The sequence below is a fragment of the Anabrus simplex genome, chromosome 6, assembly GCF_040414725.1.
Source record: "Anabrus simplex isolate iqAnaSimp1 chromosome 6, ASM4041472v1, whole genome shotgun sequence".
NCBI lineage: Eukaryota > Metazoa > Arthropoda > Insecta > Orthoptera > Tettigoniidae > Anabrus > Anabrus simplex.
In genome coordinates, this window is record NC_090270.1 from 278,502,696 (window position 1) to 278,530,567 (window position 27,872).

General features: G+C 41.6%; 1 protein-coding gene across 3 annotated transcripts in view; it reads left to right on the forward strand.

Annotated features, from left to right (window-relative positions):
• Positions 1–27,872, forward strand: part of LOC136875738 (lipase 1) — a 141,029-nt gene that overhangs the window by 17,230 nt on the left and 95,927 nt on the right. For 2 of the 3 annotated variants that reach the window (XM_068228112.1, XM_067149310.2), the window contains exon 2: positions 3,320–3,432. The exons of the other annotated variant lie outside the window; for it this stretch is intronic. In XM_068228112.1, the coding sequence (XP_068084213.1) occupies positions 3,363–3,432 (70 nt within the window). In that variant the 5' untranslated portion in view covers positions 3,320–3,362. The remainder of the gene's footprint in view (positions 1–3,319; positions 3,433–27,872) is intronic. 3 annotated transcript variants of the gene reach the window in all.

Sequence of the window (27,872 nt, forward strand, 5' to 3'; positions counted from 1 at the left end):
TGTGTTGTCGATATTGGGTTTCTAGGTAGTAAGTAAGAAGAAATGAGGAATGAAGGTACGAGGCTCAGCAAGTTATGGGAAGGAAAAGGGGTAAATCAGCAAGGTTTAAGTACGGTGAGGTAGTTCGCGGCCTGGAGCATGCAGCCTTGTCGAAAATCAACGAAATATGATTAAAGGACGAGGTGTTGCAGTGTTCTAGGTCGTGGCTGACGAGTGTGGAATGAGAAATGGAGATTAAGACTTGCTGAGTCAACCAGGGCCCGCCCCATAGTGTAGGGGTAGCGTGCCTCCCTCTTAGGCCGCGTGCACACCGAGCGCGCTTCGCATAGTGTGTTGCGTGTAGCATGAAATGCTATGCATAGCGCAAGGCGTGCTTGCTGTTCACACCGAAAACTCCACGCCGTGCTCTCAGCTTACTTTGGCGCGAGGCGTTTTAGGGTCGTCGCAAACTAATGCCGTTATCCAAGTACACTAGAAACAGTTTACTGATGGATAACAGTTACCTAAAATTAAAAATTAGAAAGAAAAATAGAAAGTGGATTCATGAATTTAATGAAGAACTAATTACTTTCGGAGAATTCCATCGTTTGTACAGAGATGCAAGACTTTATCGCGATAAATTTTATGAAATGTGGCGACAAGTAGCAGAAAAAAATGAAATGGCGTATGGCTTTTAGTGCCGGGAGTGTCCGAAGACAAGTTCGGCTCGCCAGGTGCAGGTCTTTCTATTCGACACCCGTAGGTGACCTGCGCGTCGTGATGAGGATGAAATGATGATGAAGACAGCACATACACCCAGCCCCCGTGCCATTGGAAATAACCAATTAAGGTTAAAATCCCCGACCCGGCCGGGAATCGAACCCGGGACCCTCTGAACCGAAGGCCAGTACGCTGATCGTTCAGCCAACGAGTCGGACGACAAGTAGCAGAGAAGTATTGGGAGAAATTCAATTTTCCCAATTGTCCAGGAGCACCGTGCAGCAAACACGTGGAAATTAAATTTCCGGCTAAATCACGCTCTTCATATAATAATTATAAATAGTATTTTACAATACTGTTGCAATTAGCATACACAATTTATCATCGTAACAAAAGTGAAGTAAATGTGTGACAAATATATTTACTTCCAAACCCACTCCTAGCCTGCAGAGTGATATTGTTCATGTTACCACCCTCCATTTGCAAAGTTATAGATTTTATGCAATTTGTCACAAAGTGTCCAGCTACATGGCTAAATGGTTACCGTACTGGCCTTTGGTCACAGGAGTCCCGGTTTCGATTTCCGGCAGAGTCGGGAATTGTAATCATAATTAGTAAATTCCATTGGCACGGGGGCTGGGCGTATGTGTGTATTCATAATCATTTCATCCTCATCACGACGCAGGTCACCTACGGCCGTCAATTCAAAAGATCTGCACCTGGCAAGCCGAACTTCTCCTCGGACACTTCCGACACTAAAATCCATACGCAATTTCTTCCTGTCACAATGTTGAGCCTAGTAAAGTGTGACAGTAGAAGTAATATTACTGTATATGTTTACTGTGGGAATGCGATAAAACTGTTGTAGATACGTAAGGCCACTTATTTTGCAAAGCAGTTACATTTTTATAGTTTTTGTGTCTTGGGTTCCATATTTCTTCTCTTTGAAACACTGCATGAATAATTTATTCTTCCATAGCTTCAGAACAAGTTAGGTAACGCTAAGCAATTAACCAACACTGCGCGTTGTCTGGCGCTTCGTTTAGCTGTAAGGTAGGCGTTCAACGCAGCAGAGCGCGGACGGTGTGAACACCTGGCTTAGGAACAAAGCACTGGTTATGCTTAGCGTGACGCTTAGCGTTGAGCAACACGCGACACACTATGCGAAGCGCGCTTGGTGTGCACGCGGCCTTACCCGGAGGCCCCGGGTTCGATTCACGGCCAAGTCAGGGATTTATACTTGGACCTGAGGGCTGGTTCGAGGTCCACTCAGCCTACGGTGATTACAATTGAGGAGCTATCTGATGGTGAGATAGCGGCCCCGGTCTAGAAAGCCAAGAATTTTTTTCTATTTGCTTTACGTCGCACCGACACAGATAGGTCTTATGGCGACGATGGGACAGGAAAGGCCTAGGAGTGGGAAGGACGCGGCCGTGGCCTTAATTAAGGTACAGCCCCAGCATTTGCCTGGCGTGAAAATGGGAAACCACGGAAAACCATCTTCAGGGCTGCCGACAGTGAGGTTCGAACCCACTATCTCACGGATGCGAAAAGCCAAGAATAACGGCCGAGAGGATTCGTCGCGCTGACCACACGACACGTCGCAATCTTTAGGCCTTCTGGCTGAGCAGCGGTCGCTTGGTAGGCCAAGTCCTTTCAAGGGCTGTAGTGCCATAGGGTCTGGTTTGGTTTGGTTTGGTTTGATTCAACCAGGATTTGAGAGGCAGGCTATTTTTTCTTTGTTTTGTTTGTTTTGTTTTGTGTTTGCCGTTACACCAAGGAGGCTTGTTTAATAGGGTTTATTTGTTACGGTACTTCATGTTTTATATTTTGCCGTTATGCCAAGGAGGGACTGCCTGGCCGAGGCGGTAAAGGCGTGCTAGGTTCGCCCGGAAGGACGTGGGTTCGAATCCCCGTCAAGAAGTCGTACAATTTAAGAAACGAGATTTCCACTTCCGGAGGTGCATATGGCCCTGTGGTTCACTCAGCCTACACGAAAAATGAGTACCAGGTTAATTCCTGGGGGCAAAGGCGGCTGGGTTTAGAGCTAACCACTCTACCCCATCATGTGCCGAGGTTAACAATGGTGGAAGCCTTTACCTTCCACTCCTCCAAGGGCCTTCATGTCCTGTACGGAGGTGACTTTTCTTTGCTTTGCGTTATGCCGAGGAGGCTTGTTTAATAGGGTTTATTTGTATCTTTATAATGATTTTATTTTCTAGTTTTGAGTGTCTTCATTTGGTTTTGATCTTTCTATTTTCTCCTTAGAGATTAAGGTTGAAAACTTTAAATGTGGAGAAAATGGAGATAATGAAATTATGATGAAGACGACACATACACCCAGCATCATGCCAACAGAATTAACCAATGATGGTTAAAATTCCCGATCCTGCCAGGAATCGAACCCGGGACCCCTGTGACCAAAGGCCAGCACGCTAACCATTTAACTATCGAGCCGGACTAAGTAATTTTCTCGAAAAGAAAGTTTTCACCACCAATTCGATTGCGCCATCGTTCTTTATATAACACGAAGAACATCGTTGATTTTTTGTCGGTATAATTTAGATACACCTTGTATAACCAGTTTATCAGTTTTCTTCACGCTGTTCTTGTGTTGCAGTATCCCCGGCCGCACACCCCGGACAGGGGCGCTCCCTCAGTAAATGGCTGTACAGTCTAGTGAAGATGATCATCCAGCGGAAACAGGTTCCCGTCACCGATGCTGGACAGCAGGTACCTACTACTACTACTACTACTACTACTACTGTTCATTCCTTACCCTGAAGGGCTACAACTTGCCTCTTAACGCCCTCTCTCAGGAGAAGAGATTTGTGGTGGTGACTGTGGTGCAGGGAAAGTGAGAGGAGCGGCGACCGTGGTCTATAAAAATATATTTCGTGACATACGCCTTAGTGCAGGAGAATGGGAAACCACGGAAAACCTTTCCCAGGACATCCGACGGTGGGGCTAGCCCCTCCGCCTCCCGAATGTACAGTGGCCTCAACCTAGGAAGGTGTCCGCTGAGGGGAAGCGTAACGGCGAAAGAGGAGCTCCCACTGCCTTAAATAGAGTTGGAAACAATTCTCTAACCCATGGGTAAATAATCAAAATATCGAGCTCGATTATTATTATTATTATTATTATTATTATTATTATTATTATTATTATTATTATTATTATTATGGCCGCCTCTGTGGTGTAGTGGTTAGCGTGATTAGCTGCCACCCCCGGAGGTCCGGGTTCGATTCCCGGCTCTGCCACGAAATTTGAAAAGTGGTACGAGGGCTGGAACAGGGTCCACTCAGCCTCGGGAGGACAACTGAGTAGAGGTGGGTTCGATTCCCACCTCAGCCATCCTCGAAGTGGTTTTCCGTGGTTTCCCACTTCACCTCCAGGCGAATGCCGGAATGGTACCTAACTTAAGGCCACGGCCACTTCCTTCCCTCATCCTTGCCTATCCCTTCCAATCTTCCCTTTCCCCTACTAGGCCCCTGTTCACCATAGCAGTTGAGGCCACCTGGGCGAGGTACTGGTCATACTCCCCAGTTGTATCCCCCGACCAAGAGTCTGAAGCTCCAGGACACTGCTCTTGAGGCGGTAGAGGTGGGATCCCTCGCTGAGTCCGAGAGAAAAGCCGAACCTGGAGGGTAAACAGATGGTGATGATGATGATGATGATGATTATTATTATTATTATTATTATTATTATTATTATTATTATTATTATTATTATTATTATTTGCGTAGTTATGTACGGACTTTATTTAGGATAAATCGTGGTCGTAACAAAACATGTGAGGTTATGTTACGACACGTCTTCCGTATATATATTAATATTTTATTTAATGTAAGGAAACGTAATTAATAGTATATAAGTTACATTATTATTACCTGTAAATATGATGTATAAATCCAGTGTAGTGTTGTGCAACACACGGTAATTGTCCAGAACAACACATTTTGTCACTAGTGTTGTATAGAAAATTCCATTCATTGTAAATAGGTTATTGGAGACTAGAAATCACGAGAAAACATGTGTCATATTTTTATAGAATTCTGGCCAGGCAATGCATATAAAGAGGCAGCTTGGGAGTAGGAGTTGAGTTGTTAGCGAGACTTGTAGTGGAAGTCGTTAGCCGAGTGGATGAACTCATGTTGTGATTTTGTTGAGTTGGTAATCGATTGACAAGCTAATGGAGCAGTCTTCATCGTACAAGTGTCTTGTCAAAATGGTAGTTCATTAATGTGTGTGTATAATCTATACTAATATATAAAGAAGTAAAGTTTGTATGTAATGGCTAATCTTAGGAACCACTGGACGGATTATAAAAGTTATTTCTCTAATAGAATGATACATTATCCCCGAGTGCTATAGGCTATATTTTATTTTCAAAACAATTTGAGGGGGGAGGGCGACGTGGGGAGATATAAAAACTACTAGGCTAATATAGGCGAAATATCGAATTTGTCGTACAAGGAGGAGACAAAGCTCATTTTAAGGCCGTTGACGCAAAGAACAAATCTCGGTAAGCCCTGTGGGCCCGAAAACCATGTTTTAAGGCCCTAAAACCAACCGTTATTGAGATATTGGGACCATACTACCCTGCTCTAGGAACCAGATAAAGAAATGAACTGCCGTAACCATGGCAACATTAGCGCCAGTATGCGATATTATCTATATAAATAAAATTGTTTCTGTTTGTCTGTTTGTCTGTCTGTTTGTCTGTTCCACCATCACGTCGAAACGGCTGGATAGATCTCAACCAAACTTCATATTTAGAGTATACTGACCCCGGGGAAGGTTTCGATATGCATATCATTTTAAAATCTTTGAAAAGACGGGGGTTTTATAGGAAAAACGGTTTTCCTCCATTTTCTCTTATACTATTATAGGCAAAATATCGAATTTGTCGTATAAGGACGAGACAAAGCTCAATTTAATCCTCTTGACGCAAAGAACAAAACTCGGTAAGCCCTACGGGCCCGAAAACCATGTTTTAAGGCCCTAAAACCAACCGTTACGGAGATATTGGCACCACACTACCCCTGCTCTAGGAATCGGATAAAGAAATGAACTGCCGTAACCATGGCAACGTCAGCTCCAGGATTCTAGAGCAGTGAGATTATGCATGTACGTTTGGGCATAGCTGTCAACCAAAATAGGTACAAATAAGACTTAATATCTGGGAAAAAAATATACTGTTGTGTAAGGCACTCATAGGACTCCTTTGGGCGGGGATGGAAAGGGGGTGAAGAACGAGTGTAAAAATCTATATAAATAAAATTGTTTCTGTTTGTCTGTCTGTTTGTCTGTTCCACCATCACGTCGAAACGGCTGGATAGATCTCAACCAAACTTCATATTTAGGGTATACTCATCCCGGAGAAGGTTTTGATATGCATATCATTTTAAAATCCTTGAATAGACAGGGGGTTTATAGGAAAACCAGAATGGTTTTTCCACCATCACGTCGAAACGGCTGGATAGATCTCAACCAAACTTCATATTTAGAGGATACTCATCGCGGGGAAGTTTTCCATATGCATATCATTTTAAAATATTTGAATATATGGGGGGTTTATAGGAAAATCAGAATGGTTTTTCCACCATCACGTCGAAACGGCTGGATGGATCTCAACCAAACATTGTATTTAGAGTATACTAATCCCGGGGAAGGTTTAGATATGCATATCATTTTAAAATCCTTGAATAGACGGGGGGTTTATAGGAAAACCAGAGTGGTTTTCCCACCATCACGTCGAAACGGCTGGATAGATCTCAACCAAACTTCATATTTAGAGGATACTCATCGCGGGGAAGTTTTCCATATGCATATCATTTAAAATATTTGAATATATGGGGGGTTTATAGGAAAATCAGAATGGTTTTTCCACCATCACGTCGAAACGGCTGGATGGATCTCAACCAAACATTGTATTTAGAGTATACTAATCCCGGGGAAGGTTTAGATATGCATATCATTTTAAAATCCTTGAATAGACGGGGGGTTTATAGGAAAACCAGAGTGGTTTTCCCACCATCACGTCGAAACGGCTGGATAGATCTCAGCCAAACTTCATATTTAGAGTATACTCATCCCAGGAAAGGTTCCGATATGCATATAATTTTAAAATCTTTGAATAGACGGGGTGTTTATAGGAAAACCACAGTGGTTTTCCTCTATTTTCTCTTATACTATTGATTTTCTGTAAACTTCGTTTACCGTACGTGAAACGTCTCTTCATTATAAACAACTTTCGTTATGTTCATAATTTACCTTACTCTTCACATGACGGAGAAATTTACAATTTTCTGCTGGTATCATGCTCTGCATTTAGTGACCGACAGACCGACAACGAACCTACAGGTTACCATGGCAACGTCTCTGACTGCATGCCAGTAGGGAAGTAACGTATTGCCATTTTCCTCATCATGCTTTTAAATTCGTGGTTGTTCCTTGGGTAGATGGCAAGAGAGGCATCAATCGGCTCATCTGCGGGATATTGGCGGAATATCGTTGGAGGTTATAACCGCCCTCGAATAGATTAAGTAATAACACCATTAGTCATCTTCATATTTGTTTACCTAAGAATCACTGAACCTAAATTTCTCCTCTGTTAGCGCTTTATTATATCCATAACTCACGGCATTTATTTATTTGTCGTTATCCGGCTGTCCTCAGTTATAATCCATTTTCTATTAGTTTCAACATTCTTAACTGTATTATTTTCTTCCTTAATTACGCCGTATGTACGTGAATGCTAGAAACTACTGGATGCATTTCCACCAAGATTCGTATTTAGAATACACCTGTCCTTGATAGGTTTCAGGGCAAATATTGTTTCTAAATCCCTGAACTAACTGGGGGTTTATACGAAACCGAAACAGTGATTTTGCACTTCCAAAAAATATACACAACAAAAGTTTATGGAAGTCTACCTACCTTGGTAGAAATTAATGTCTAAACCTTTTTTTCTCATGTGCATCATTTCGATACGAGGATCAATAAGGGAGATATCATTAAAGGACCGTTTTTCTGTACAAGTCCCATCGGACTTAACTCACGAGCGGGTGCGTGTAAAGCGTATTCCTTACAACTTGAAAACTACTGAAGACATTCGAAACAAAATTTATATTTAGCATCCACCTGTCCAAAGGTAGGTTTTAAACGTAAATAACATTTCATGTTCCGGAATGGACTGGCGGTTTATAAGGAACCGAAATGGTGATTTTACTCTTCCACAATATATACAGAACAAGACCAACCTGACTGGAAATCGACCAAACCTGATGGAATTCCACCTCTAAACCTTTTTTTTCATGTGCATTTTTTCGTCAGGAGGATTAATAAGGGAGATATCATGAATGGTCACTTTTGCAGGTTAAGTCCAGCGGACATAGCCCAAAAGGTGTTTTACATGGAGCAGATTCCTTATCTATATAAATCAAATCGTAACGACTGTGTACCTCTACACTGACTATTTTGGCGAAATTTTCGTACAGCTTTCCGTTTAAGGGGTAATAATAACAATCTCCATAATTTTTGATTTCCTGAAAGTCCTAATTTTTACCCGCCTCGCCCAAAATCCACATTGTGGCATAATCTGCCAGAAGAATAAGAAGATAATTGAAATTTGACAAAATTATACGTTTTAGCCTGTAACGAATGAAAAATCCTATATCATTAAATTTTTCATTTTTTATCCCCGAAGAATATCGAAATATGCAGGCAATTTTAATGATGGTGCAGACCTTCGGAAATTCCTATCACGTAACGGATTGCACAATCTCCGTTCAATTTGGAATGATCTACAACCTTGGTCTTATGACTTTATGCCGTATCTGTATCCCTTTTACGTTTGATTTTTCTCTATTAATCGATGTTAAGTCAATTTGGAATTTTCACATGCATTATTCATACTTTCAATTACTTATATGAAATACAGAATCATCAAACTCTTCACGAAAATTGGCCCACTCAGTAGCCATATGTGAGCCAAATGCTACGTATGTAGCTGTCACATTATTATCCGAAAAGTAATGTAATGTGAGATGATCTTACAAAACCTTTACCCTGTTCCACGTTTCTAAATCTGACCCAAGAATAGATGACATATCATTGGACCAGCCATTTAGGCCACTAAAATCCGGCGTGTCTTATGGTATAATCCTTTGTCGATATGACGTACGTTTAGTAGCAGTTAATCTGTAAATGAAGGTCTTCAATATTGTAAACACGCATATACTTTCGTATGTCGATCTATATATATTCACTGATGTCGATTTAGCGATCGAGAAAGGGTCGGTCTGCTATTGTAATCAGTACTCCCCACACCGACTTTGACTGGCAGTAGGAAAGGGTTCCTTCTCCAACTCCTGTGTAACTGTCATTAGTAAGGAAAGCCTACAATTATAATGAATAGTTCCCTTCTCGATTTGACTTGCAGAAGGCAAGTGAGCATGCAGTTTTGTTTAAAACTCCCCTACCCGATTGTGTTTGGCAGTAGGCAAGGGTGCCTATCATTATAAAGAAATGTCCTCATCTAAAATGTGACTGGCATTAGGCATAGTGGCCTGCTATTTTGATGGAAACTCACCAACTTGGTGTGACTGGCAGTACGCTGGCTGGCAGTAGGAAAAGGGGCCTGTCATTATAATGATAACTGCACAACTCAATTTCGAGTGATAGTAGGGTAATTGCCTGCCATTATAATAAAAACTGTAATCTGTCTGGAGGTAGGAAAGGGGGGCTGCCATTTTAACGAAAACTCCCCAAATCGATTCTGTCCGCATAGTAGGCAATGGGGCCTGCAATTATAATGTAAACTTCCCAACCTGATTGTGAATGCCAGTAGGCAAGTGAGCCTGCCGTTATATCACAAATCCGTAACAAACACTTTACATTGGAAACGTACGGGGACCTCCCCATGCTCTTTCTCGGATAACGCTAAGAGACATGCAATTTTAAAACAATCTTATTTACTGCATGTACACTATTTACTTCGATATTCGAATACAATGTAGAATACCGTAGCGAAGCACGGGTACATTCGCTAGTCTACAATATATCCCACAAACGTTACATGTTACAGACATAAAATTTGGTAATTGGGATCTCCTTTAAAATAAAAGAACACAAATTTTTGTTTTCAGAAAATCCACTTAAGAGGTGAGGGTTGAAAAGAAGTGAGGAAGGAGTTGAATTATTTATATGAGGATACATATATCTCAGAAACGGAAGATGTTACAGACGTTAAAATTGGTAGGCCGTACTTGGAATCTCTTTTAAAAATAAATGAACGCACTTTTTCTGGAAAATCCACTTAAGAAAATGAATTTTATTAAAAGCGGGTGGTATTTTAAAATGAGTATCTTCTTCTCTTCTACCGGTTTTCCCACACCTGTGGGGTCGCGGGTGCGAACTGTGTCACACATGTGGATTCGACGCTATTTTACGGCTGGATGCTCTTTCTGACGCCAACCCTATGTGTAGCGATGTAATTACTATTACGTATTCCTGTTATGGTTGGTAATGTGGTGTGTTGAGTGAATATGAAGAGGAGAGTATTGGGACAAACACAAACAACCCTTCCTCGAGCCAGAAGAATTAATCACACGCGATTAAAATATCCGACACAGCCCGGAATCGAACCCGGAACTCTGTGAACCAAAGGCCTCAACCAGTAGCTTTGTCATCTTAGCCCCAAAAGGCAATGCCACAAACGTGGCTTACAAAGAGGTTCTGGCGTAAATGAAATGCAATTTCTCGGCGAGTTTTTATACTTTAGGGATTTTCAGATAATGTCTTAGTGCAGTGCCGAGAAGCAATTAATTTTTATCAACTTACAAAATCCTCGCGAGCGAAGCCGTGGGTAACAGCTGGTATGTATATAATTTGTAAATAACGTAGTGTATTCAAATGACAGCATCGCGTGTGTGCGTCTTTGTAGTCACAAGTTGCGTACTGTCATTTAGAAATAAAGTAAACCGCATGATCTCAGGCAATTATTGAATTATGATGAAATAAACATGAATAAATATATACTGAGTCAAGTATTTCAGAAATCATTATATTTGAAATTGAACACCTTCCTGGAATAAGGATGTAACTAACAAATCAGTAATTTTTCAGGAGAAAGGAAAATTATTTTTGGGGTTTTGTTTCATGATATATTCTTGAACCAGTTGCATATGTAAGTGTACAAATGGTTTCATCTACTAAAAACAATATTTTATTGCTAAAGTTCAAAATAATGAAAGTATTGGAAGTGATAAAATGGAAAATAATCTTCTTGTATGTCTTACGTTTGTATATAACAGAAGAGAAATCATATGCATGCTCTTGAAACAAAAATGATTGCAAATAATATTAGTGTCACAATAAAAATAACAAAAATAACAAAAATAACAATAAAATTTGTTAAGAAATATTTCAAAATACAGATGTGATTTCGTCTATGAACCAACATAAGCACTGTCCACCACTTGACTGATATTACATCTTTACACCACGAAGTACAAAGTTTTGCTGGCTGTAAACCTGTTTGAAGTAAGGCATAAGGAGACACCACAGCATAGAGGCATGATTATACACCCTGTTTCCACTGAAAATAATTTTTCAAAAATTTGTTGGTTACAGCCTTATTCTGGCAAGGTCTTAAGCTCATTATAAGTTTCTTGATAAAACTAATAGGAACCTATTTTAATTCTCCATGAGTAACAGACCTACATAATCCGTCAGAACGCGCCACTCGTAATATACGAGCTGATCGCAGCATAACAGCATGGTGTAAAAGTCCAAACAGAGCTTTAATTTCCTATTTACTGGTTAATTAGGTCTCTCTCAGTCTCTCTCTCTCTCTACCGTAACTGAACACTATACTACCTTTTTTTCTTACAATTTGCTTTCCGTCGCACCGACACTGATAGGTCTTATGGCGACGATGGGATAGGAAACAGCTAGCAGTATAAGGGAAGCGGCCGTGGCCTTCATTAAGGTACATCCCCAGCATTTTCCTGTTTGAAAAATGGGAAACCACGGAAAACCATTTTCAGGGCTGCCGACACTGAGTTTGAACCCACTATCTCCCGAACTTTGAATACTGGCCGCACTTAAGCGACTGCAGCTATCGAGCTCACTCACTATACTACGAGACGAACATTTAAACTTCACTTGTTTTCTTACATACTCTGCTTCAGCACGTGATACAATGAGCATAGCTACTCTAAGGCCGGCGGATGATGTTATACTGTAAGATTAATACATAAGTACAAGATTGTGAGCAAGTGTAAAAATATCTCGACAGTGTTGTAAGATGGACGACAGGCAGGGGTTTAAAGTCAGGTTGTGAGTTTCACTAACAGGAGAATTCCTCCCATTTGTAATCACTGCGTTGATGGGGTGGTCGTTCCTTGTGGGGGTCATTGTAAGTACCTAGATGTTAATATAAAGAAAGATCTTCATTGGAGTAATCGTAATCTGAAATAATAATAGATACGCAACATAGGCCTAAAATCCGCTTCGATGGGTGACCACTACATTTCACGGAAGGTGAATAGCTCTCATGAACATCAACATATGTGGTCGGTTTGAGCCATCAAACCCCATTTGAAATATATATACGAGGGATGAAAATAAAGTCGTGGCAACGTAGTCCGGACACTCGCAGGAGATCGGGCATGCGCAGAAAGATATGACAGAAGTCAGGTGGCGCAGTTGTCAAGTGCAATTTGACGGCCATCCATTTGGGAGTGTTGATCCTGTGTGGCATTGAAGTGAATAGTGTCGATTTCACCGCTGTTTTCAAAAGATGATCAGCGTTCGTGGATAAAAATCGAGGTGGTCCGTGGCAAAAAAAAAAAATGCATCAGAAAAGTTTATCGATGATTACGTGAAGACTGTGGCGAGAATGCATTACCATATCGGACGGTTGCACGGTGGGTCAAGGCTTTTCATGCCGGTCGGAATGAGGCTGCGGATTTACACCGCACAGGTCGGCCGTCCATTGACATCGTGAGTGGTCTCGTTTCCGTAGACCATCGATGGACTGTTCGGGAATTATACGTAGAGGTTGGTCAGATGGTACGGCTCATACTGACGAAATGCTTTGACAAGATGAAAATTGTGTCCCTTTCGGTTCCACATCAACTCACCGCCGTACGGAAATGGCACCGGTGTGCAATGGCTGGAGTCCATCTGGACAGATACCGCATAGAAAGGGATGCATTTCTGCAGCGTATTGTTGTCATTGATAATAATAATATTAATAATCGTATGGCCTCAGCTACCGTGTGCAGACATTTCAATTTGACGCCATCTTGCTGTCCGCTCGTCAACTTCGACGTTCCGTTTTACTCTAGGCCCCCACTAGATGGCAGACCGAGTAAACCGAAACTCTCTTGGGCGTCTATGGCTGAGATTTAATGAATTTTGTCGGGTAAACACCAAATGTGTCACCAGAGATCTTTTACATGCCGACATCGTACGACATGGGGTGTCGAATGGACTTTTTTCCACCCTTCAAAAATCCGACTACGTCTGCCGGGTTTGAACCCGCTATCTTGGGATTCGGAGGCCGACACTCTACCGCTGATCCACAGAGGCAGCTGTTGTCATTGATGAGACGTGGGCACGAACCTACGTGCCTAAATTAAAGCGTCAGTCTAGTGAATAGTATCACCCAGGTTTACCACGTCCACAGAAATTTCGACAGGAACCCAGCTGGGTGAAGCTTATGCTGATTGTGGCATACGACTACGGGGCTGTTCTTACGCATTCTGTGCCTCAAAGACAAACCGTCAACAGTGACTGTATTACCGATTTCTGGAGCAACATCTGCGTCCGGCTGTGCGGTGCAAACGTCCACCTTTACTGTGAGACACTCACCCTATCGTGTTGCATGACAATGCACGTTGTGATGTGGCTCTTATTGCAAAGGTGGCATTGGGAAGTCTTGGAACACCCTCCGTACATGAGTCCTTGTGACTTTGAACTGTTTCTGAAGTTGAAGGAACCTCTGCGAAGCCGCCAAATCCCGTGGCATCTGTACTCCGCGCAGTAGGGCGCTCCGCCGCTCTCATGAACAGAGAACGCCTTGCGAACGGTCCCCAACGGCTTCCCGACATTTGGCAAAATGTAATAGACTTCTCGGTTGACTACACTGAAGGAATTTTATGCAATAGTGTTTGTAATTTCATTAAATGTTGCCGTGACGTTATTTACACCCCTCTTACACTACACCATAACTGTGCGAGAATACCACTCTACTGCCAAGCTGAACTGTCCACTCCGAAGTGCGATCGTAAATCAACGAAAAAATAAAAACTTACTCTAAACAACTTACGTTGCCACGCGCGCTGGGTAGAAATTTCTCCAAGACTGGTATCAACACACAAACATCAGCTCGAATAACACGGATGCTCCGGCAATGACGGCTGTTTGGGAGAGTCCATTAGGAAACTAACACGGGTAGAAGACAAAATATTAGAACAATAATTATTAATTATTCATTTTGCCATGGGTAAGTAGTACTCATGCACGTCTTAAGGGCTAACAAATAAGAATGAAATTTACTAGAGTTATACAGGGTGTTAGGTGTATACGTGCAGATATTAAGCTAGTCGGCAAAGAAAAAGACATATCACAATATATGCTATGTACTTTTTACCTTGTCCTATTAGTTTGCCCATAACTGAGCCAAACATTTCAGGACCTAATGTGTTTTGAACGGCCGTAGCAGGTTATGCCGGTTACGTCATTCTGTCCACGCGTAGTGGAAGTACAGTAGCAGAATATAGGGCTTGTTGAACCTGTTTCTTATCGCAGGCCAACGCATGTTGTTGTGCACTTCCCTTAAAGGCTTGGCAAGTAGGAGAGGATGGCTCACGTGCCAGCCACTTGCTGTACTTGAAAACCGGTCTAGGGTACTCTGTATGAAATGTACACAGAATCGTTACAGTGACCTCGAAGATACGTACCAGCACATACATGCGAATCAAGTATTGTGTAGGTGTGTGTGATTCATAAGACGTCAATGGCAATACTCAGTGATCCAAGCTGACAAAATGAAAGGAAATAGTTAATAAGTAAATGAAAAATGAGCGCAACATTTCGGTGCTGTTATTGCGACAGGCTACGATGAATTTCTGACAATAGACAATGCGAGTTGTCTATGCTTATTCATAAACTTTTCAGGTCAATGAAATGACGGTGGACACTGAAAGAAAAGGCTGTAAGTATTCAGTCATATTGTTATTAATGAGACAGATTTCAAAAACCGTAGTTGCAACCATGCGTGAACATTGCTCGAAGGAAAAATAGCTACTGTGGATTTTTTTGCTAGTTGCTTTACGTCGCACCGACACAGATAGGTCTTATGGCGACGATTTGACAGGAAAGGGCTAGGAGTGGGAAGGAAGCGGCCGTGGCCTTAATTAAGGTACAGCCCCAGCATTTGACTGGTGTGAAAATGGGAAACCACGGAAAACCATCTTCACGGCCGCCGACATTGGGGTTCGAATCTGCTATCTCCCGATACTGGATACTGGCCGCACTTAAGCGACTGCAGCTATCGAGCTCGGTCTACTGTGGAATTGCCGCCGGGCATTTCTAATAGAAGGCTTATTCTTCTTTTTCCTAATCTGTTTACCCTCCAGGGTAGGTTTACCCTCGGACTCAGCGAGGGATCCCACCTCTACCGCCTCAAGGGCAGTGACCGGGAGCGTGAGACATTGGGTCGGGGGATACAACTGGGGAGAATGACCAGTACCTCGCCCAGGCGGCCTCACCTTCTATGCTGAACAGGGGCCTTGCGGGGGAATGGGGAGATTGGAAGGGATATACAAGGAAGAGGGAAGGAAGCGGCCGTGGCCTTCATGACGTTACAGCCCTAGCATTTGCCTGGTGTAAACATGGCAAACCACGGAAAACCATCTTTAGGGCTGCCAACAGAGGGGTTCGAACCCACTACACCCCACTCATGAGCTGTGGAACATCTCCATTCAATAGGACAAGGCGATTTCCAGCACCGCTTCTAATTAACATCTGGATGGGTGTAGTTGGAGGTCGGTTACATCTTTTTATTAATGTAGAGGCAGTACGTTACTGGAGCTTTCAGAGGATGTGTCGCTTCGACTACGCCGAACCACGTGGATTTTACACGATGGTGCAGACATTTCCTCAACGGTAGACAGGACGATGTGGAACTATCAATTGGCCAGCCCTTATTCCAGTGGATTGTTATGTCTGGCGGGACATGAAACACAAAGTATACTGAACTGAAGTAACCACTTCGGATGACCTCTGTAAACATAATTTTTCGGCACCAGAGGATATTCTGAACAACACAGGTTCCTTGTCTCGAATGCGTCGCAACTGCATTCGGAGAAGTGAAGCCTGCAGAGAAGCCCAGGGTGGTCACTGTGAACAATTGCTACGAGTTTCGCTTTGGTATGTCAGATGTTACGCCATTTCTGCCCCGTAATGACTTGGGAGTACAGTACAGTATCGATATAGTATTTTGAGTCCCGATAGTTCGATATTCTCATAAATCCGAGCAGTGAAATTGAAGTACCGGTAACAAAAATTATAAATCGAGAGTTTCAGTGCGCGAGTGACTTGTACGTGCCGAAAGCTGAACACAACACAGGGAAGACGTGCTTGTTAAAACTCTAGACATTGACCTTGAACGCATTTTGGCAATTCCTCAATTCTACCCTGCATGTGGTTTTGGTTTTTTACGTGTGTTCGAGCAATTTATATTTTGTTTCTTATTCACTACGAGTTAAAACAAAAGGCTCTTTTAAGGGCCGATGACCTTAAAACAGCAATCATCATCACCATCACCATCATCATCATTAACACGTATAAAAATTCAATAAAATGCTTGTGTTATATTCATCACTACTGAAATAGGAAAAAATTCAATCAAATTAGTTATTTCATTCCCAGACCTCGTGGAGGAGTGGGTGGGCCTTCAGCTATGCGTGTAGCTCATGGGCCATGTAGTAAGAAAGTAGAGTTGTGAGGATGAAATAATTCAAGTTGGACGTATGTCTTGTACATACAATAAATTGAATTGAATACGTTAGTAAATATGCTTGTTGTTTAAAGGGGCCTAACATCGAGGTCATCGGCCCTGTTAGTAAATACCTGACCGCGCAGAGAGATAACCGCAGCAACAACACGGACCCAAGAGGAGGTCCGCAGAGCACCCCACCCAGGACAGAGGTCCCCCCAAACACCCCGTTTATTGAGTAAATTTTCATGGTACGATGTTGACATAGTACAGTGTTGACATACATACATACATTGGTAAATAAACAAACAAACAGAGAGAAGTGGTTGGCCTTGAACTTGCTGGGCCGATTGAGACGCGTTCTTAGTCCAGTTATGTGAACAAAACAAGCACTGAGGTCATTGACCATGCTACACTCTTAAAGGCTACAGAGCAGATTAAAGGTGATGTATCACAAGGTCAAACTTAAACATGTAACAGAACGTAAGATGTAATTGTGACACATGAGAAACGAAACGCAATCCGGGCTGGGAAAACAAACACAGACCTTGCAGCACTGTCTTGAAGCACAGACAGAAACATAGATGTACCGGCACACGACACAAAAGGTGAATTAAAGACGGAAAAAGTATTGTGTCACGTGAAGCTAAAGAGAAGTTATAAATAAACGAAATAAACTAAATCTAAATAATAAAAATAACAATAATAATATAAAAATAACAATAATATTAATAACAAAATATCAAATATGAATAAGAAGTATACGACTTAAAAGGAGAGTAAAAAGAGGAATAAGACGAAAATATGAACAGGTGAATAATAATAATAATAATAATAATAATAATAATAATAATCAGACGAGGAAAAGAGTAATAAGAAGTAGTTCAATATGAGTAGTAGCAATAATAATAAGACTGAATAATAATAATAATAATAATAATAATAATAATAATAATAATAATAATAATAATAGTAATAATAATACCGGTAATGTTATTTGCTTTATGTCCCACTAACTACTCGTACTGTTTCTGGAGGCGCTGTAGCCTAATTTAGTCCCACAGGAGTTCTTTTTACGTGCCAGTAAATCTACCGACACCTTCGAATACCACCGGATTGACCCAAGATCGAGCCTGCTAAGTTGGAACCAAGAAACCAGTGCTTTAACCGTCTGAGCAACTCAGACTGGCCACTTTTATTTTGATAAATTTATTAAGCACTGCAAAGGAAGCAGTACGTTATACTTTATTTTACCATTACACATATGCTTTTCGTTTGTAAGCACGAAATAATAATGTAATTTTTTACGTCCTAATAATTACTTTGACGGATTTTGGAGACGCCGAGGCGCCGGAATGTTGTACCGCAGGACTTTTTTTAATGCAAGTAAATCTACAGACACGAAACTGGCGTATTTCAGCACCTTCAAATACCCCCGAATTGAGCCTCCATCGAACCTGCCAAGATGGGATCAGAATACCAGCGAACTATCGTCCGAGGTACTCAGCCCGGCATTAGAGCTTGGAATACGTTGGTCGTGCGGTTAGGGGCGCGAAATTGTGAACTTTCATTGGGGAGATACTGGGTTCGAACTCCACTGTCGACAGCCCTGAAGATGGTTCTCCGTGGTTTCCCATTTTCACATCAGGAAAATGCTGGAGCTGAACCTTTATTAAGGCCACGAACGCTTCCTTCTCACTTCTACACCTTTTCTGTCCCATCGTCACCATAAGACCTATCTGTGTCGGTGCGACGTAAAGCCAATTTTGAAAATCATCATATTTAGGACATTATACAACTGTCGAGATCCATAGTTATAAACGATGAGAAGTATTTTCTGGGCAGACATTATTGGCGAGTAGTCAATAAAAATAATAATAATAATAATAATAATAATAATAATAATAATAATAATGATGATGATGATGATGGTATTTGCGTTACGTTTACGGTTTTCGGAGACGATGAGGTCTCGCAGGGGTTCTATTTACGTGTCACTAAATCGACCGGCACGAGTGTGACGTATTTGAGCACATTCAAATACCACCGGACTGGGCCAGGTTCGAACCTGCGAGGTTGGAGTAAAAAGGCCAGCACCTCAACCGTCTGTGCCATACAGCCCGGCAGGAAGCACGAAATGTAGGTACGTACACCGGTAGCAGCCTTCAGCTGCTATCGTACTTCAGTTGCTCGTAAACATAAAACCAGTTTGGCAAGTATATTACGTAACATCTCGTTACAGTAGTCAATTTGCTCTGAAACATAAACAGAAACCGGTTTGGCACGGGTGGCGCGTGACTTGCCTGTTATCAACGGAAAGCTATTCATTCGCAGAACAAGGCATACTACCTATTCTAAAAACATCGTACCCCTTTGCTTTCGAAAATAACTTCCGCTGATTACTAAAAGTTTGATATATAGTGGTTCGTGACATCGTTCTCTATTGCTACAAGAAATATCTGCACGTATACACCTAACACCCTGTATATCGTGTTAGCCCAAAGCTAAGAAAATATAGTCGCTGACTAATACATTTTCTTACAAGAAGATTGTAAAAGGTTCACTATCAGAACACATAACGGTAGGGTAAATAATATGTCTGCGCATGAATGAGACTGACACCTTCCTGCATTGAGGCCGCTGTAGAGCTGCAGAGCTAAGCCAAAACGTGCTATACTCGATCAGAATACGTGCTCTGGTATTACAAAATTAAGAAAAACAGAAGACTTCTGGAGGGGCGCTCTCACCGGTGAATAAAACTCGCTACTGACTCATAGAATTAACCATTCAAGACTAACTGGCAATTAAAACCCGAATCAGTTCAGTTACCAGACATATACATTATCGGTTTTTTCTATGGGGCCATCTTGAAAGAAATGTAGAATAAAGCAGACCCGAAATCATTATCGTCACCCAAATGTAACCCAATCTAGTGGCAAGATAATGAACTATTTTCAGCATTTAACCATCATCAGCCGATAAATGCATCCTAGGACCATATTTAAGAGTAGAGGCAATTTAAGAACAACACTTGAATTTTAATAATGTTCTTGGCTAAAGATCCTGGTCATAATTCCTAGCGAGTATAGTATTTCCATTGCGGATGATGTTATACTGTAAAATTAATACATAAGTACAAGATTGTGAGCAAGTGTAAAAAGATCTCGACAGTGTTGTAAGATGGACGACAGGCGGGGGTTTAAAGTCAGGTTGTGAGTTTCACTAATAGGATAATTCCTCCCTTTTGTAATCACTGCGTTGATGGGGTGGTCGTTCCTTGTGGGGGTCATTGTAAGTACCTAGATGTTAATATAAAGAAAGATCTTCATTGTAGTAATCATATAAACGTGATTGTAAATAGAAGTTACCGATGTCTTCACATGTTATGAGGGTATTTAGGGGTTGTAGTAAGGATGCGAAGGAGAGGAAGTCTGTGGTAAGACTCCAACTAGGGTATGGTTGCAGTGTATTGGATCCAGGGGATTACTTGATTCGGGAAGTGAAAAAAGTCCAAAAGAACAGCAGATCCATTAGTTGTGGATGATTTCCGACCAGGGACTATTGTTACGATAATATTTAATAGTTTGGAATGGGAAGATATGGGAGAAAGGAGACGAGCTGCTCGACTCTGTAGTATGTTCTGAACTGTCAGTGTTAGATGGCGTGGAATGACATTAAAAGACGAATAAGTTTGAGTGGGTGTTTTAAAAGTAGGAAAGACCACAATATGAGGATAAAGTTGGAATTCAAAAGAGCAAAGTGGCGCAAATATATTTTAATAGGAAGAGGAATTAGTGATTTAAATAATTGACCAAGGGAAATGTTCAATAAATTTCCAAATTCTTTACAGTTATTGAAGAAAAGCTAGGTAAACGACAGATAGAGAATCTGTCAAATTAGTGACTGTCCTAAATACAGATCAGTGGTGATTGATTGATTGATTGATTGATTGATTGATTGATTGATTGATTGATTGATTGATTGATTGATTGATTGATTGATTGATTGATTGATTGATTGATTGATTGATTGAAGGGCTGCATCCAGTTGTAATGTCCACGTACATTTACAGTAGAAGCTCGATTTAACGCGGTTGTCGGGGGACATGCTTCACCCCGTGTTATTGCTTAACCGCAACAAAAGGAAAAGCCACAGAAGATTGGGAAAAAGAGTAGTAGGCTACACAGAAATATAATTTTATAAAATACACTGTACCTGAAATACGCACATTCGACATTGCGTTCTTCACAGGATCAATTATGTTCATTTTATTGTTCACAGAGTACACTTCTTTTATTTCGTGACATCACAGCACCTGCACCGAACTCAAGACTTAACTAGGAGGTATCTAACAAACGCTAAAACGAATACCGTCACTTGTTGTGTAAGCACGGAGCAGGCAGACCAGTTTGAGCTGCCAGCACTGGGGATGGGGAAAGAAATGCTAGCAATACGTTGGCCAACCTCTTTGCTGTCCATCTCACAACATTATCGAGGTCATTTTGCAGTTGTGAGCAACTGCAAAATGACCTCGTTCGTGTTGTTGAAGAGAGAATGGAGTGTGAAATTCGCGTCAGCAACATCTCACTGCCTAAAGCTTTGACACGAATAAATGGAACTGATTATGCATCATGGCAGAGAAGGACTTCGATACATAAAATCTTGTTTTGTTGCTCTGATGAAGCATCTGCAGGAGTTTGTCGAAGCCGCTGTACACTACTATCGGAAGTCCTTCAAACTAACGAGCGTAATACGAGGACATGCTACTTCTTCCCTTGCAGAGTGTGTTCTGTCACAGTGTGAGGAAAAATAATATCGGCAAACTCTTAGTGATATTATGCTAATCAAGTTCGTAAGACCTCTATTAACTGATATTGCGTTGGCAAGAAACCAAATGTTAACCGCTCACTGTATGACTCCAAGCCTTCGTCTAGGGAAATCTTTAAATTCTGACATGAAGAGGCGAACTACGACTTCATATAGGTAATATTACTAATGTAATTTACGATCTTCATTGAACGTATGACTATAATGCATAGTGTTTTGTAGGCTGTCGTCATAATAATGCGTTAAGAATTTTGTGCGTCTATACCCTCCATCTAGCAGAGAATTTTGTCGCACTCTATTTGCAAAAAGCCTCGCATAGAGCAGGCAGTATAAGAGAATCGAGACGGCGGTGTTCTGACAAAGCTTTTTGTATGCTAAAGGAGAAATAAAATGGTGTGTCATAGATTGTGCAGGAGATATTGTGACGGTGCCATGTATAAAAATCGGTAACATTCATTCGCTCGTGTTCATGTAGTTCGGCCATGGTTCTAGCCAGCTAGTTGATGCCAACTTGTTATGTATTTATCTTTTCTTACGAGCGTGGCTTTGTATATGGTCACAGCCTGTTTGAGATTATTATCTTCCAAGTATATGATCAATGTCAAAGAAAGGTTATACAAACAAAGTGGCTGCACTTCAAGACTCAAAACAATCAGAACAAACAACGAGATCTCGTCCCTAACAGCACAGGTAGTGTAGATAGCACCAATACATATGTAAAACTCACTTATGCACCAGGAAATGTAGCTAAATGCCGCTAAGAGAGCACCATTGGTTAAGTATATCATGTGTATCAGAGTGATGATATCATAAATCATATGGCATACCATATTCAACGCCGCATATTTTTTATTTTGATGTTGATGCTTAGACTATTCCAGACTGGTGTGAATAGAAATGTAAAGTGTGATGACTTGTTCTGGTTGATATGTTCCTTCACTACGCGGCGCTGGTGTAGATAGATAGGGATTAACTGTCTCTGAACATTTATTTCTAAATGGGAACTGATGTGATTTAATTCGGAATTTATAGTTTAAATAAATGATTTGAAACCGTGTATTCATTACTATGGTGCTTCAGGGCTGCGCTTTGTGTTTACTGACTGATGACTTTTTCATGTGCTATATATGTTTAGTTCAAATCAAGATATAGTGTTTCATGTTTTGAAAGTAATTTGTGAAATATATGTAGGAGATAAGGACATTACTTCAGAAATTGGCTCGTAAGTAAAGTAATCAATATCTCGAACGTTTGTGCATAGTTGCACTCAGTGGCGGCCGGTCAGTACGTGCTACCGGGCTCCAGCACGTAGCTTGGAACTGTAAGGAATATTATTTATGTACAGTACAATTATCCTGGTGCTTTTTCGTTGTTTTGAGTACGATATGAATTTGTGTTTTGTGCAAATCAGGACGAGATCTGTCGAACACCTAGCGCCGTTCTCCCGGGGAACAAGGCTCGTGCTCATGTGAAATGAGCCCTTGCCTGTAGCCTGAAGGAAGCAATACGCAGGCGCAGCCAAGCTTGCAACACTCCCCCTAGCCGGCGGAGTATACCGTAAACCGGGATCAACTTTCACTGATCCCGTTTATAGTTACTTCCTCTCCCGCAAGGGGGTAGAATTACTCGATGTCTCCTGCTACCCGGAGCGCAGCGAGGGATCCAGTCGGCCGTGCTTATGTTGAACGTGGTAAGCGAATCGGCCACTAGAGAGTAGCATCGTCTGGGTTCGAAAGTAAAGCGTAAGTGGAGGCAATCTATCTCACACATGCTTATTAAAATATCCATCTTCCTTTTGTGTCAAAAATAAGGAATTCGTAGGTGAGTCAAAGAATCTTTGAGTGACCCTAAATGTTATCCCGCATTACAATGTACAATTTACTCTGGTGAAATGAAATAGCGTATGGCTTTTAGTGCCGGAAGTATCCGAGGACATGTTCGACTCGGCAGATGCAGATCTTTTGATTTGACGCCCGTAGGCGACCTGCAAGTCGTGATGAGGATGAAATGATGACGACAACACGTACACCCAATGATGGTTAAAATTCCAGACCCTGCCGGGAATCGAACCCGGGATCCCTGTGACCAAAGGCCAGCGCGCTAACCATTTAGCCACGGAGCCGGACATTTACTCTGGTAATAGGGGAGGTCTCAATGAATCAGTTGGCAGCTCTTTCAGTTGCTTTGTGCGGTTTTTAATCTCGCGGTTATATTACTGGTGCGTGTTTTTTCTGTCATTGTGTTAGTGCTAAAGTTTATACGAAGATTTATCAAATTATTTATCCACTGCAATGTATATAAAGTGAAATTAAATTAGTGTTCTTAGTGGGGATCTATATTCCCACGATTCTATTTGCACTGATGTAAGTTGCGCCATTAGGTTAGTAAAAACAATATTTCTCCAATGAATTATTTATCTCGTAGACAATTGTCGAAGAATTCATCTGCTTCCAAATTAATGTTGTTTTTGTTTGTTCTGAGTTATAAACTGTGAGAAAAGTTGTATTATTATTATTATTATTATTAGTAGTAGTAGTAGTAGTAGTAGTATTACCAAGTTTGAAGTATGCGTTGTTCATCATGGCAATATGCAGATTTAAAACAGCGTATTTAGCTTGTTTTTTGTAGCACGTAGGACGATTTTTTCACGAGCCGCCACTGGACTATGTGTTCTTGTAGTAATTCGACACGTAACCGACTGCATATCAAACTCTGTGGCAATTATAAGTTATAATCTTTACAGAAAATATGTCAACTCTTTAGTGTACATGCTGCGAAATATATCGCAGTAAATATATTAAACCTCTGCAAGCTTGCCACATTATTCTTATAAATACGTATGTCGTACACATCTAATTCTTACTTAACTACTTAATTTAATAATGTATATTACTAGTAACTTCCTGTAGAGATGCTTAATTCTCCTTTTAAGATGAGTTCCTGCTGGTTATCAGCACTAACATTGTGTTATCACCGGCACTAGAGCATACAGAGCTAATATTAGAGGAGTCCAGTATGGAAGGAACATCTGATTTAGTAGATTGGCGTTGATATAGAAATCTTTTTACTATAATATTTCAGGATAAATATAATGGGAGAATTGGAAAAAAGTGTGGTAATGCTATGGGATTCAGTTTGCGTCTCTGTCTTGGAATTTTCTTTTTTCCACCATTAATAATGAAACTGCCACAATTTTGGGTGATGGTAAAATGCGGATCACGGATACGACGTTGATCACTGAAAGGCAGATCCTGTCATGGAGTCGACCACTTGGAGAACAGACTGGGATCCTCTGGAGTGAAAAATAGTTTTTTCTCGACTGTTTATCGTAACCCGACTGAAATGAAATGGCGTATGGCTTTTAGTGCCGGGAGTGTCCGAGGACAAGTTCGGCTCGCCAGACGCAGGTCCCAGTGCCAGCGAAATTAAACAATTATGGTTAAAATTCCCGACGCTGGCGAGAATCGAACCCGGGACCCCTCTGACCAAAGGCCAGCACGCTAACCATTTAGCTATGGAGCCGGACGCAACCCGACTTGTAACCCGGGACATAGCAAGTTGTTGGCATATTCTCATGTGGTAGTAATTTTTTGTTTTACAACTTGTTTTACGTCGCACCGACACAGACAGATATTATGGCGACGATGGGACAGGAAAGGGTTAGGAGTGGGAAAGAAGCGGCCGTGGCCTTTATTAAGGTACAGCCTGGTGTGAAAGTGGGAAACCGCGGAAAACGATCTTCAGGACTGCCGACAATGAAGTACGAACCCACTATCTCCCGAATACTGGATACTGGCCGCATTTAAGCGACTGCAACTATCGAGCTCGGTCGGTAGTAAATTGAAGCATATGCCAAAGTATACGCCTTATTCCTCAAAATCTTAATATTTTTCACTTTTCAGTTTACGAAAATTTAACACCATATATTTTGCGCGTATAAAACTACCGAAAAAGCCCAGAAGTTGTTTACAAGCTTCCTCTTTAAGCCCCCCCCCACCCAAAAAAAGCGCGCCTACTTGGCCTTTACATCGACAGCAGCGCTGCAGGCGGCGGAGAATATGTAGCCTACATCGTGTCTGTTAACATGTGATTCCTAGGGAGTAATCACACTATTCGCCAGACTACACTAATGCCGTGACACTGAAGCTTGGCAACACAGCATTGCTACTCCTTGGAGTCTTACTTGTAACATATGGGAGGTTAATCTTACAATCAAGATGTTTTCTCCTAGATACAGCATCACCTACAACCCTTAAGATACTTGATACCATCCAATTTCTGCTTTACAACTTTGTATTGGAGCTCTCAGGACTACCCCAACCAATGCATTATTAGTAGAGGCAGGCGAATTTCCCCTAGTACTTAGACGGCATAAACTTGCTCAGAAATACTTGCTAAAACGCCTTGCCTGTTGATCCTCTCCATTATTTCCGAAGCTACAGCTCTTATATGAATATTATCAAACACGCCCTCCCCGTAATGGACGATTTCTTCCTATATACACAGCTTATATTTCCTTGAATCAATTTCGACCTTCGCTTCTTTAACTACTGTATATACGCTCCCTATGTATTCTTTCCCCTTTATGTTTTTCACTATATGCTTACCGCTATTTATTCTAATAAGACTTCACTCTCTGTATCCACGACCAAATCCAGTCTCCCTTGTCCCTCCTTGAAAAAACCGCGCCTAACCCCTTTCGTAGGTGGTGTAAACATTTATACTGATGGTTCTAAACATTCCCAAGGCGTTGATGCTGCTTTTTACATTCCTCATTCCCACACAATAGAACCTTTTCATCTCCCAGCAACATTTTCCATTTCCTCGGCCGAATTGTTTGCCATCCAACAAGCCTTACTTTATGCCCAACAACATTTCTTTCCCAAAGTCACAATTTATACTGATGCTCAAAGTGTTTTACATACTCTAACATCCTTTTCCCCCTCTCTCAATTGGTACAGACGTACACATTAATGGTGTCCCGACATAAACAATCAACACTGCCCCACTCCAGTACAGAAAAGAAGGGGAGACTGTGAAGGGGTAGTGCTGAAGGCCAATCCAGTACACAACATGGGGGAAGGGAGTGAAGAGGTAGTGTCGAAGGCACAATGACTCACCTTTTCGCTTAACGCATTGCTGCATGGACTGCATGCAGACAGCCCGCTACAAGACTTCGTTGTGATCGAATGGCGGATGTATTGAAGTATAGCATTAGGTTACCTACTCGTCCGGCCCAGCGGTGTACGGGGCAACGCGTCCGGCCGCCCCGGTTTCGATTCCCGGCAGGGTCAGGGGGTTTTAATTGTAAATGATTATATTCCTGGCCTGGGGACTGCGTGTTTGTGTAGTCCTTAACGTTTCTCACACTCAACACTTCCGCAATTCCAATTACATGCAGGTTCATATATTGTGCAAGTAGGGGCAAAAGAACTCTATAGGTCGACGCCCCGAACAAATAGCATTTTAACATAAAAACATAAAAAGTAACCTACTCTGATAATTACAGTGTTAGAAGGTAAAGGAGGTTTTTAACCGAAAAGTATTTTATACTAGTTAGGAATATTTTGTAGCTGCGTTATATCCGCTCTACCAATCCTTCTTCACCTCGTTCTTGCCATATTTCTATCCATCTCCAAACTGTCTTACGACTGCATGGTATTGCTTGTGCTATTGCTTGGGGGACCATGCGAGCCTCCCACATGCCATTAATACGTCCTCGATTCACCTGTGATAGGATATGAGCCATCTTATTACAATGTTACATTATAACGCCGGAATACACACACTGTGTATTCAGCACTACCTGTTCACTCCCTTCCCCTCCTTTTCAGTACTGGAGTGGCCTTCAACACTATCCCTTTACTCTCTCCCCTCCTTTTCAGTACTGGAGCGGGGCAGTGTTGATTGTTTATGTCGGGACACCATTAATGTGCGTGCGTGTACGTATACCATGTTAAATCTTTACTTCTCCAACTTGAGCGTGATGGAGTATATTTAACTCTTGTTTGGATCCCAGGGCATTCTCAAATTGCAGGTAATGAACACGCCGATTCAGCTGCTAAAGAAGCCAGTCGACTTTGTACCACTCCGCTCTCAGTAGATATACCACCCCTAGAGTACTTCCCGTTTTTACAGGAGACTGCCTATCGGGCATGGCAAGATCAATGGAGTCAATCAGCACGTTCCAAAGGTCATTACTATTATCAGCTTCAACCATTCATCCCCTCACAACCTTGGTTTTATAAGGGAACATATTCACGACGATATATCACTAATATTATACGCCTCCGGTTCAATCATGCTCTTACCCCTCAATATAACTTGCCTT